General features: G+C 50.0%; 1 protein-coding gene across 1 annotated transcript in view; it reads left to right on the forward strand.

Annotated features, from left to right (window-relative positions):
* IL16 (interleukin 16) overlaps positions 1–13,063 on the forward strand; it is a 104,308-nt gene that overhangs the window by 80,193 nt on the left and 11,052 nt on the right. Inside the window, exons 10-13 of the mRNA XM_059912333.1 lie at positions 1,575–1,707; positions 5,675–5,762; positions 6,481–6,959; positions 10,524–10,674. Of these exons, the coding sequence (XP_059768316.1) occupies positions 1,575–1,707; positions 5,675–5,762; positions 6,481–6,959; positions 10,524–10,674 (851 nt within the window). The remainder of the gene's footprint in view (positions 1–1,574; positions 1,708–5,674; positions 5,763–6,480; positions 6,960–10,523; positions 10,675–13,063) is intronic.

Consider the following 13,063-nt stretch of genomic DNA (forward strand, 5'->3'; position numbering starts at 1 on the left):
TTCCAGTTTAACTTGTTACAGTACTTTATACTCAGTCCAACACTCATGTGCGATATAGCTTCTCTCCTGTAGCATAAGAAGATATATTTTTATGTATCCCAGATCGTATATCTTCATGTATATCTTTTCTACTGGGCTTAGGTTTTGCTGAATCAGGAGAGTTTTGCCATATGTTAAAACGTTTTCCTATCATTGTAGTATTGGGGTTGGCTAAAAAGTTCGTTGGGGTTTTTCCATAAGATGTTATGGAAAAACCCGAACGAACTTTTTGGCCAAGCCAATATATGCAAGCCCTGCTTAGGGTGGTATCTTGATGGAGCTTCCGAATTAGAGGTGGGCTTGCTGCTGTCATGGGCGGGAGGGTGACAGCTGATTTGCTGAGCTGCTGTGCTGTTACCTGGGACCGAGTGGCTCAGTCAGAGTGATGGCCTTAGTCCTAATATCTTTAGACAGAGTCTTCCCTCCTGGACCTGCAGCTGGGTAGGGACTGTTTTGGAAGCTTCCACTTTCCTTGGCATCAGGTGCTGTATGGTCTTCAGTTACCTCAGTGAAAATGTGTACTTTCTTAGCAAGAAGGAGAAGGGGAACCAACTCAGTGACAGAAATGTAGAAGGAAGGGACAGCCAACCACAGCAGGAGGAAGTGTGAAATCAGCCACAGGAGACCTGATTTCCAATCCTGGCCCTGCTGATAACCAGCTAGGGCAGAGGAGGGCAAATGGGGGCCCACCATCTGTTGTTTTTGTTAAATAAAGTTTTATTGAAACAAAGCCATGCTCATTCATTTACATGTTGTCTAAGGCTGCTATTTTTAGGCTATGACATCAGAGTTGCACAGTTGCCACAGAGATGGTACGGCCTGCAAAGCCTAAAATGTTTACTACTTGGCACTTTCCAGAAAAAGTTTTTTAATCCCTAAGTGACGTCTTATTGAGGAGATAATGTCACCCTCTCTGCCTCATTTTCCCCATGTATGAAGCAAGAGGATTGGATTGTACAAAATCCTCTGTGTATCGATGCAACCTTATTTTTTCTGCCTCATTTTTTCCCCCATTTCCCACCTTACAAGAATGAATTCCATTGCCTTCCCTCTTTATTTCTTTTTGCAAGAACCTTGGCTGCTCCCCCATGCAGTTATTTCTTCTTTACCTTTTAGCACGTCCCATCTGCTCTTCCTGTTAACCATTCTGCATACGGGAACATTGAAGCCCCAAGAGAGGATGTGAGCAGTTAAATTGTGGTTAATTGGTTAATCCATTACATTGGTTAAACGACGCCCTCCATCTCGATCGAGCTTAAGTTAAATGGAAAGGGCAGAAAAAAGTTACAAACTTCCGTGAATGTTGCCCCCCACTCGGTATGCATTGTCTCCCACTTTGTGGTCATGCGTGAAGGGGGTGTGCGATGTGTCGCTTTGGTCGGCCCTGTACTGAGTTTCAGTCGGGGGGCGAAGGAGGTCTCCTTATTGCTGTGAATTTGAGGTCTCATCACACAGCCCAGGCAGGACTGGGACCTCGGGAAAGCACAGGTCCTGCTGATGAGCTTGCTGATGGCTTCCTGTTGATGCCTCTGCAGGTGTGGCGATGAACTTGTGGAAATCAACGACTGCCCCGTGCACTGCATGACGCTCAATGAGGTCTACGCCATCCTGAGTCACTGTAACCCGGGCCCCGTCCCCGTCATGGTTAGCCGACATCCGGACCCACAGGTGACACCCTGCTGGGCATCTTCTTCTTCCCAGGCCCACTCTCTCAGGACTCAAATGAACCAAGTGTCTGTCGTAACAAGTGTCTGCAGAGACGTCCTCTGACAAACTCCTAGACACAGAGGCGATCGGCGTTAGCTCAGGGAAGCTCTTGCAGCTGGGTAACAGGCTCTAGGGCAGGAAAATATAGACCCAGGGTTCCTGCTAGTAGATAGAAGAGATTCACTCATGCATGCATCCAGTGGGTCCCCACTATGTGACTGTCTGGACCCGGGCGCTGAGCACACAGGAAGAAGTGAGCTCGTAGCGCGCAGCCCTGCCCTCCAGAAGCTTACGTTCTCGCTAGAGAGACTGACAGAGAAATCATTGCAATACAGAGTGGTAAGTACTATGAGAATACAGGGATACAGAAGGGAAGGTGAGAGAAAGCAAGAAATATCAGAAGTTAGTTTTCTCCAGGCAAAGAATTTGCGGAAGGCCATTCCAGGCAGTGGGAACACAAAGTTAAGCTGCAGAGTCGTGAAGGGACCTGTCGTGGAAGGAGAGGGGTAGGTTCTCTGGGCTGGGATGTAGGGACTGGAGGAGAGCATCGAGAATGGAGTTTGGCGAGGCATTGGCGTTAACGTGGCAAAGGGCTTTCCACAGGACGCTAAGGTGTTTGCATTTTATTCCGTGAGTGGTGAGGAGCTAGGGGACGCCTCTAGCTCTATATGTAACATGTTCAGATTTTTTTTTTACCCTTTGATTGCATGCAGAGGACGGGATGGAGTAGGTGGAACTCAGAGCTTTTCAGAGGAAGGAAACGGATGGTGAGGGCCTGAGCTAAACAGCAGATGTGGGAAGAGAATAGAGAAGAAGGGGCAACAAGAGGCAGCCTGGGAAGAATCAACAAGATCTGTTGGCTGATTAGCTCTGGGGCAAGAGAGGGGGGAGCCTAGGAGGACTGGAGTATTAGATTAGAAGACCGAGTGATGGCAACACCACCACCGAAGTAGAGAATCAGAGAAGGGAGGTGGGCTTGGAAGGGAAGAGAAAGATCTCAGTGTGGGATACAGAGAGATGGAGGTGCCTGGGGGAAGTTTAGTTAGAGATGCCCGTAGGCAATTAGATTTAGGACTGACAGTGATGGGTAAGTGAGATCCAGGTGTGAGCAAGACTCGAGAAGTGCGGCCGTGGGCGTGGGCGCGATGACTTTGGGGACCCTGGTGATGATCACCATCACTATTTATTTCATCCTTAGTGTGTACCAGCTGGGTTTGCCATAGACCTGACATATACAATTGCATTTAGTTGCTATACATCCCTCTGAAGTCGGTATGATTTTCCCCTCCAATTCCTAGATGAGGAAACTGAGGCTTAGAAAGGCAAAGGAACTTGCCCAGTGGTGGAGCTACGAAGTGGAGAAACGACGATTTAAATCCACAATAGCCTGTGTTCTTAACTAGCGGGCTCCCAAACTCCCAGCAGAGATAAGACAGAGAATGGAATGATGGGCAAGACCCACATGTGCCTGTGTGGTGGGGTTCAAACCCAGCCCTGCTCAGTTATTAAGCACTGACAATAAGCACACTGGAGGAAAGCGAACTTCTCACTTAAGGTAAACAAGTAACTTGTCTAAACCTCTGGGCAGTAGAAGAGAAGAGAAAAAGAAAGGGGTCTCAATTTGTTGATCCGTGCCTCTTGCTGCCCTGGAGTACCATGGCGAGAGAGCAGCAGAGGAGGACGCAGGGTAGCGGGGCGAAGCTGTGGCCCCTGGACTTGAGGGGCTTGCATTCTGGCTGGAGGGGTGAGGCGTCCACACAGAGCGTCCACAGGAGATGAGGGCCCTGGGCGTGCGGGGGTCAGGGCCCCAGCTGCTCAGCCAAGGGAACCAGGTCGTGAAGGGCAGGCAGAGCTTGGAGCAGCAGAAAGGCTAAGGCACTGGAGGCAGGGGAGACCCAGGGACACACACAGGCAGCAGGATGCCGCGCTCATGCCCAGCTTTGCTACTTACTTTGAGTGACCTTGGACCTTCATCTAACCTCTTAGAGGCTCTGACTCCTCAACTCTGAAATGGGGGTGTGGTCTTTACCTTACAGGACTGCTGTTGAGGGTATATCTCTTCTACTGAGAGTTTACCATTTGGCAGGAATTGTGCCCAGCACTTTTAATGATTTATTTAGTATTATTTTTTTGCGGGGGGGGTAAAATTATCTAACATGAAGTTTACCATCTTAGCCTTTTTTTTTTTTTGGCCGCAGCACGCGGCATGTGGGATCTCCATTCCCCAACCAGAGATTGAACCCGCGCCCCCTGCAGTGAAGCGCGGAGTTTTAACCACTGGACTGCCAGGGAAGTCCCCCATCTTAGCCATTTTGAAGCGTGGAGTCCAACATGAAGCGTGGCACGAAGGACATTCACATTGTTTTGCAGCCATGACCACCAGCCATCTCCAGGACTCTTCATCTTGCCAAACTGACACTCTCTACCCCTTAAACAACTCTCATCCCCTCACCTCCCAGCCCCTGGAGATGACCATTTTACTTTCTGTCTCCATGATTTTACTACTCTGCATACTTCATACAAGTGATGTCATACAGTATTTGTCCTTTTGTGACTGGCTTATTTCACACAACATAATGTCCTTTAGGCTCATCCACGTTGTGGCGTGTGTCAGCATTTCCTTCCTTTCTAAGGCTGAATAAGATTCCATTGTATGTATAGACCATATTTTGTATATCCATTCATTTGTTGATGGACACTTGGGTTGCTTCCACCTTTTGGCTATGGTGAATAATGCTGCTATGAACGTAGGTGTACAAATATCTGAGTCCCTGTTTTCCATTCTTTCTGGGTATATATCCAGAAGTAGAATTGCTGGATCATATGGTAATTCTATTTTTAATTTTTTTGAGGAACTGCCATACTGTTTTCCATAGTGGCTGCACCATTTTACATTTTCACCAGCAATGTACAAGCGTTTCAATTTCTCCATATCCTAGTCAACACTTCTCATTTTCTATTTTTCTGATAGTAGCCATCCTCATGGGTGTGAAGTGACATCTCATGGTGGTTTTGATTTGCATTACCTTAATGATTAGTGATGTTGAACATCTTTTCACATGCCTATTGGCCATTTGTATATCTTCTTTGGAAAATGGCTATTCAAATCCTTTGCCCATGTTTTACTTGGATTGTTGATTGTTTCTGTTTTTGAGTTGCAGGAGTCTGATTTGCAAATGTCTACTCCCATTTCCTGAGTTGCCTTTTCACTCTGTTGATTGTGCCCTTTGTTGATTGATACACAGAATATTTTCATTTTGACATTGTCCAATTTATCTGTTTGTTTCTTTTGTTGTCTGTGCTTTTGGTGTCAAACAATGTATTTCTTAAAACCCTCCGTTCTTACTGTGAAGTAGGTTCTATTGTTGTCATCATTTTACAGAAAAAAAATTGAGGTTTAGAAGGTTAAGTACCCTGTGCAAGTGTGTGCAGTTCGAAAATGGGGGCGCTGGGACTTGAACACAAGTCTGTTTGGCTCCAGGACTCATACTTTTAACTATTACTCTAAGGTGATTAATTACCTGTGACAATAAGATGGTTAGGGTGATGGTTATGACGTCTTCGTTGTTGGTAATGATGACGATGATGATGTCATGACAGCCTTAAGAATGGAATAGCTCCCAGAGGTAAACTCTGAAATGGTAACTTTGCCTAGTTTTGCAGCAAGTAGTGGAGAGAAGGTTGGAGAGTTGAGAGGGGCCATCTTGGGAACCCTATTATTGACAGAGTTTGGACTTTACCTAGAAGATACTAGGGAACCATTGATGCCCAGGGTGTTTTTGGAAATGGAATTTGTTGGCTCTTTGTAGAGTGGGTGTGAAGGAAAGAAACTAGAATCCAGGGGCTCAGCTTGGGAGCTGGTACAGGACTCAGATCCTGATGCAAGAGTTTCCACTGTTTGCTTGAGGAGGTGATGGATATTTTCTAGGTCTCTGAACAGCAACTCAAAGAAGCTGTGGCCCAGGCTGTGGAGAATGTCAAGTTTGGAAAGGAGAGGCATCAGTGGAGTCTGGAAGGTAAGGAAACAGTGAACTTGCATTTGCAGTATCTTTGTCTTCTTAGAAAGCTTTGAGTTTAGCCATTAACTCACCCTCTCCAATGGATCTCCATTTTACAGATGAGGAAATGGAGTGTGGGAGCCTGGGTTCCCCCGGAAGCCGACTCTGAGATGGTGTTTGGCCTGCAGGATGTTTATTCAGAAGCATCCTGGGCTCCACACCTGTGGAAGGGGAGGGGAGTCACAGGGCTGGGCAGAGGGACGAGCTGAGCTGAGATGACACCAGACAGCTTCCGCCAACCCCTGGAGCTCAAATGGCCCATCAGACTTGTCCTGTTGGCAGAAATGGCTGGGCCTTTCTAGCCCCATCTCCATCAGGCTTTGGAGATGGGCTGCCCCTCGGGCGAGGTGGCTCTCTGTAGCCGAGGCGGTCCCTGGAGGGGCTGACAGCTACAGGCCATCTGCTATCAGCACTCGGCACAGCTAGGACATCAAGCCCTTCCTTGAAGGGCCATCTAGGGGGTGCATCTCAGTCTCCATCACATGGAGACTCAGAGAGTTTGAATGATTTTCCCAACCTAAAGTCACTGGTGCTGGGCACCGGACCCAAGACTGCCGAGCTCCAAACCGAAGTGACCTTGGAGGAGACTCGGACAGCCTGGGCAGGCAGCGTGCCACACGCGGCTCACCTTGTGAGCAAGGCCAAGTGTGGAGGTTCCCTTGTGCTTCCAATGCAGGTGTCAAAAGGCTGGAGAGCAGCTGGCACGGGCGGCCGACCTTGGAGAGGGACCGGGAGAAGAACTCAGCTCCCCCGCATCGCAGGGCTCAGAAGGTCATGATCCGCTCCAGCAGTGACAGCAGCTACATGTCGGGGTCCCCTGGGGGCAGTCCCAGCAGTGGCGGAGAGCAGCCGCCCTCCGACTTGGAAGTCAGCACGCACAGCCCCAGCCTGCCCCTGGGGCCGGAGCCAGGGGTGCCTCCTGGGGCATCATCCAGGCCACCCCAGGAGAGCCCGCCCCTCCCTGAGAGCCAGGGCGGCCACCCGCCACTGAGATTGAAGAAATCCTTCGAGATTTTGGTGAGAAAGCCTACGTCCTCCAAGCCCAAGCCTCCACCCAGAAAATACTTTAAAAGTGACAGTGACCCTCAGAAGAGTCTAGAAGAGAGAGAGGACTCCCTGCGCCCTTCTGGACACACCTTGCCCACCTGTGGCCAGGTAAGAGTGGTGTCCGATGGGTTGAGCGTTCTCCCGCGCCAAGCAGGGTTGATCTTGAGCATTCGCAGAGCGTTAGCCATGGGCGAAGGAGGATTCTCCTCCATCAGAGAGAAGAGGCTGGGCTCAAGCTTAGGGCCGACTGCGGAAGGAGAGGTTTGAAGCTCGGCAGATCTCACCTGAAGCCCCAGTCTTGTTGATTGGCTTCTGTGTTCCCATCCATTACACGCTGGAATTCAGGGTTGTTTTCACAGCTCTCTAAGCCTCAGTTTTCTTATCTGTTAATTGGGGCCAAGTTTAGGGGCTCCCTCCACGGGCTAACATGTGGATTAAATGGAACCAACCAAGTGGATGCCTAACAGACTCTCGGGCATGATGGTGTTCATTGCTGTATTGGCTCTTCCATCACACCCCTAAACACCTCCATGTCCTGCCATCCCACTCCCCTGCGGGAAGGCAGGCTGACGGCCAGGCAGCTTCTACATCTTGGGCCGTTTTTATGCCCAGGCGCTGTGCTTTGTCTCAGTTAAGCCTGACAACCACCTGGGGATGAGGGTACCCTTCATGCAAAGAGGAAACCGAGGGACTTGCTCAAGGCCACGTTGCCAGTGGGTCACTTTATCACTAGGCTACGCTGTCTTTCACTTCTTCCCCGACAGCTGCCTTCTCTGGGCAGGTGGAACTGGGGCCTCTGGGAATCCCCTCTAACAATCTGTAAAGGAGGGTTGGTAAAGTTCAGCAGGAGTAAGAAACCCCAGGGAGGAAGCTATTGAGTAGGAGGGGTGAGAGTGAAGAAGAGAGAGGAAGCCAGGTTACTGAAGAGGAAGCACAGTTTTGCAGAGCCGGCAGGATGTGGCTGGTTAGCAATTCATGATGGAGTTGCTGAAGTGGATCTGTTCCCCTGCTCCTCCTTTCTAAGCAAACATTTCATTTTCCTTCGAGCCTGAGACCCTATAAGTCCAGGAGGGCAAATTAGGAACAGAGAGGCTGAGAAGCCAGGCTTTTTACTTTGTTCCTGGAGACCCAGAAAAGGAGCGGATTTGCCAGAGCAGGTCTGCCCCAGTGATGCCCTTGGGCCACCTGGCCGGGTTGGACCAGATATGGGGCAGGGGAGTCTCCCCAAGTGAGGCTGCTGGAGGAGGAATCGGGGTTCCTGCTTCAAACCTCCTTCTTCTTCTTCCGCAGAAGAAGGAGATCTGCTGCAAGCAGAAGTCCCTTGTCTTTGCCACGCTGTGCTGCCTCTTCAGCATCCGTGGCTCCTGCCTGCATCCTCCCACCTTCTGCTTTGTCCCACGTGGCCCACAGACCCTTCTACAGCCTTTTACAAAAGCACAACCAACACCACATTATTTTCTTGGGCGTTGGGGGTACAGAGAAAGGATTATAGCACAGCAAAAACAGGGGGCTGTTTGCTGCACGTCATTCTTAAAAATCTCCACCACCATGCCTGGGGATTTCTCACTGGGTGTTTCTCTCCCTGGCCCCAGTGTATAACATCTCCCCATCCTTCCCTCCCTCCCTCCACCTCCTCCTCCTCCTCCTCCTTTTTCTCTCTCTGTCTCTGTGTGTCTCTCTCTCTCTGTCCCCCCACCTCCCCCTCCCCCAGTCTTTTCTCTCCAGGGTCTCAAGACCCTTCTCAAGCTTTTATTACAACCCCCAAATCTTTTTCATCTACTGTAACTCAAGGGGACTTAACTTTCACTACCAAAATGACCTTCAGGGTATTCCCTTCAACAGAAGACCAGTCCTCTCCCTTCTAGAAAATCAGCTTGAACTATCACTTGTGGTTAAAAATCACTTTCTCCCCTAAGTCCACATCTCTGTCTTCTTTCCTTCTTTCCCTTCTGTCTCCTTCTTTCACCAAGCACTGTGCCAGGAAATACTATTTAGAGCAAAATTCAAGTAAAATCAAATTTATTTCAGGAGCTAATTAAAAAATAACAACTCCCATGGAGAGGGTGCAACATCAGGTGTGTTGATGAAAAGACAAAACACATCTGTGTCTGTTCCAAGATGCAAAGTTGCTTTGATGACTGTGGTTGGTACCCAGAGCATCGGCCTATGAAAGTGTCAACCAATCATGGATATAGACAAGCGTCACCTCACCTTTCAGAGTTCCAACTGGGTGAAATTAAATTTCAGCCACATATCATTTTTTCCTGCTGATGAGTGTCTTAGATACCGTCAGTCTAATATTTTAAGCTTCTAATGCCATGGCCAAGCCTTGCTTTTACGAAGGACTCGTTCAAGAAACGCAATGATTCCTTTGAGTTCGTTAGTCTCCCAGTGTTTCCAAAATGCCTCCCTAGACTCAGTTCTACACTAGGGACCTTGGGCTGGGGCAATGCTTTGTGAACATATTTCTAACTTCTGTAGAATTTTCATTCCTAAAGAATGTTTATTGACAAAGTAGGTATTAAATCTCAGGCCACAGACATTTTCAATGTCTTTTTTAGTCCCAAATGGTGCATTTGTTCTTCCTTCCTTTCTTCTTTTTGGGAGGAAGCCTGCAGCCTTGTCAAATAGCCAGGCCGTCATTCCACCTGACCCTGGAATGAGCAGAACACAGATGCCATCCACGGCAGCATGGCAGAGTATTTCCCTTGCAGAAAAATTTAGGCAGCATCATTTTGATGATGTCTGCCTTTTTTTTTTTTTTTTCTGGGTTGGTATTTTGCTTATTCCTTCTACTGTGTATGTCTATGTGTCTGGAATACTCTTCCTCAGCTTCTCTGCCTAGAAAATTCTTACCCTTTGCTCAAGAACCAGACAAAAAGCACTTCTCTTGGGAAGCCGTCAGCACCTCTCTGGGACAGAACTGGTGCTGGCTGCTTCCTCTGGGCCCTGACAGCATCTCTTTCATGCTGTATGAAAACCCAAACTCCAGTCAAGCACTGGATGGTTACTTGGTGCTTGATCCATCTCATCCCTAGGCTGGTTTGTGAAGGAGCCTGAGTCCACATTCAGGCTCAGTGGGGAAAACGATTCTGCCCTAGAATGATAATATCACTCTGGGGGCTGCAAAGGGAAGTGATGGCACAGGTCCTGAGTCTCTGTCATCCTTTGCAGCATGCTTTCTAAATAACTGGATAATGAATCACAATGTAGAAAGCGATAGACACGTTTTCCTCCAAGTGTTCTAACCTTAACTTAGTGAAGACTAGAGGGCAGTTCTTTGCCTGGTTCTCTTCCCCCCTGGGACGGGGGGTAGTTTGGCAGAATGCAGTGGTAAATGAAGCAGTGACAGTCCCCCGTCCCCACTCCCAAGCCTCTTCTCCCTGTCACAGAGAGCCCAGGATCTTCACATATGTCAATAGGTTGAGCCCGTGTTCTGGACACCGGCTCGTGGGAAGCAGAGGGATGTTCTGGGCCTCCAGGAGGTGCCGGCTCTCTGGGTCAGCCATGCAGGCACCACAGTGGAGGAAAGGCCCTTGACTGACAGGGCCGCTGAACTTCTCATTAAAGCATCTCAACGTCAGCTCTCCAGTCCCAATCAAAGTGCGCCTTGCCTTCTCACAGCTGGAGGCTACCGTTTTGACACGGTCTTGCTTCCTGTTTACACCACAGGAAGCCAGCGAAGTACTGCCACCACTGCCTGTGCGGGAAGGCGCAGCAGGGAGAACCCCCCGCGCCACTGCCTGCAGCCCAGGACCTGCCGTCGGCCCGCAGACGACGTCCTCCTCAGAGGGCCAGCCGGGGAGGAGAGGAGCCAGCCCAGGTAGGTTTGCAATTAGATCTGCCAGGAGGAAGGAACTTCCGGATCAAGGTCCAGTGCTAAGGGAAGAACGTGAGTTTGCCCAGAGCATTGGAGGGTTCTGCACAACTCGACAGCTGGACTTGGGCCGATGAACGGTCAGGAGTCCCCTGAGGCGGTGGCACTGCAGGACCGTGGGGTTGCTGTGCAGGGTGGGAACCTCCTGGCTGGATCTGTGATGCTGTGATGGGGGCGGGGGATGCAGGGGGAACTCGGGCCAATCCAGACAGTCAGCTGGAGAAAGGGGCCCTCGGGAAAATGTCCAGGACACGCCCACCCAACTACAGTGAGCAGCTGCTCCCTCTAGGGTGACAGCATTCTAGTAAGCTGCATTCAGCATTTCCAAGTCTGGGAACGCGGGGTCAGAGAGGGAGGAATAAACAGCATGTTGCTGGTGGTCACTGCCTCCTGCGGGGGGTGGGGGGGCATGGATGGAAGGGGTGTGCCCACATGGTGCCCCTGGAAGTGCTGAGACATGAGTTGAATATGCAGAGCTTTGCTAGAAAGAGCATCGGACTTGGGGTCAGGGAGACCAGGGTAGGAAACCTGGCTCTGTCCTTCACGAATGTGATTCTGGGCAACTTTCTGTACTTTTCTGAGCCTCAATTCACTCATCAGCAAGCGGGAAATCACACAGCAGCCCAACATGTGATTCAATTCAGCAAGCGCGTACTGAGTGCTGGCTTCGTGAGGCCCTGTGCTAGCTTCTCGGGAGGGAGGGAGGGAGGGAGAGGAAGAGATAGAGATAGAGGTAGAGACAGGGGGAGAGAGAGAGAGAGAGAAGATATGAGAATGAAAGAGAAAGAGAATGAGAGAAAGAAGAAAGACCAGCTCCTGCCATCAAGGAGCTCCCAGCAGTGGCAAGGTAATAACCATGTAGGTTACAAACCTACATGTTTATTACTCGACCTGTTCGAGAAACACTACGTGAAAAGCACACGGAAGGCTCTCAGAGGTTAAGGGACATTATGAATGGAAATAGCTGGCACGTCTCACCCAGAGCAGGGGCCCTACCACTGGAGGCTCCTCCTCCTCCCCGTCCCTCCCCTGAGTCATCCCAATTGAGGAACTTGCCAGGGAATGCCTTGGTGTTCTACTGGCAAGAGCTCCTCACCCCAGTTTGCAGAGGGCTCTCCTGTAGCACGTCTGACTACTGAGTCTTACGACAGGCCCTGCAGCAGAGCAATATGTAAATGCAGAACCAGGCTGAGGGGGCTGGACTCACTTGGTAAAGCCCCCGGAGTCAGTACTAACCACCCTGGCCTCTGGGGTGATGCAGAAGGTCTCTTTGGCATCTTCAAGGCTTAGTGCTCTGCATGGTTTGCATACCTTGAGGGCTGGCGTTGAGACCAGGGGCAGGAGGAATCAGCCCTCCTTAAACTGGGTTGCATTCTGATACCAAGCATCCCCCAGAGCGTGGACCCAGAGCAGCATATTCCTAACCAGGGAGAGATCAGACCTGGGGTGACCCAAGGGCCACACATCTATTTGGCTTCTTGGCTGTGCAGGACTTGGGGGCCGGCCTCCCTCTGTTCCTGGGAAAGAGTCCGGGCAGACTCCCCTGTTCTGGCTTGTTCAAGACTGGCTTCCAAGAAAGACTTCCATGTGCTCCCCTCCCCACCAGTGGTGAGGGGCTGAACTTGACTGGGCGTGCCTGATAGAGCAGGTTGGAATGACCTGGGGGGCTGCTCCAACACCAATGCCCAGGCCGCATCCCAGGTGTATTAAATCAGAACCCAGGGCTGGACATCAGTATTCTTTAGGTCCTCCAGATTCCGATGTGCCAGCCAAGTTTGGGAATCGTTGTCACAGAGCTTCTTTCTACCTGGGACCCTCTCACCAGCTCTTTAGGTAGGAGGAATGCTCCTTTGCTGAGCAAGCTGGTTAATTCTTTGAGTAGGGAGAGTAGCAAACTCACATGACTTCAGGGACCAGATGGATGCTTTCATGTGTGAAATGCTGACCTGGTGAGGGTGAGGGCTGTAACTGCGTAGAGCTGGGGTGTGCCCCGTCTGAAGGTGTGCAGGCCCACTTTTGCTTTCTAATGACATGGTGGTCCAAACCAAATACGGCTGCCAATTTGTGACCCTTGGCTTAAAAGTTTAAAAGGTAAGAGAATTGCTTTTGCCTTTAAAGTTTTACTGAGTTATCTAAGAGGCTATTTAGTACAGTGGAAAGAAAACGAAAGTGGGGAATCAGGAGACAGGGGGGTCTCACCCTGGCTCTGCCAACAGAAGACCCCTTACCCTTATGAATGTTGGGTTCCTCAATCATACAACGTCCGCGATCAGACTAGGTATTCTATGCGAACCCTTCTAGCTCTAAAATGCTGGGATGCTGTGTAGTTAACTCA

The sequence above is a fragment of the Balaenoptera ricei genome, chromosome 2, assembly GCF_028023285.1.
Source record: "Balaenoptera ricei isolate mBalRic1 chromosome 2, mBalRic1.hap2, whole genome shotgun sequence".
NCBI lineage: Eukaryota > Metazoa > Chordata > Mammalia > Artiodactyla > Balaenopteridae > Balaenoptera > Balaenoptera ricei.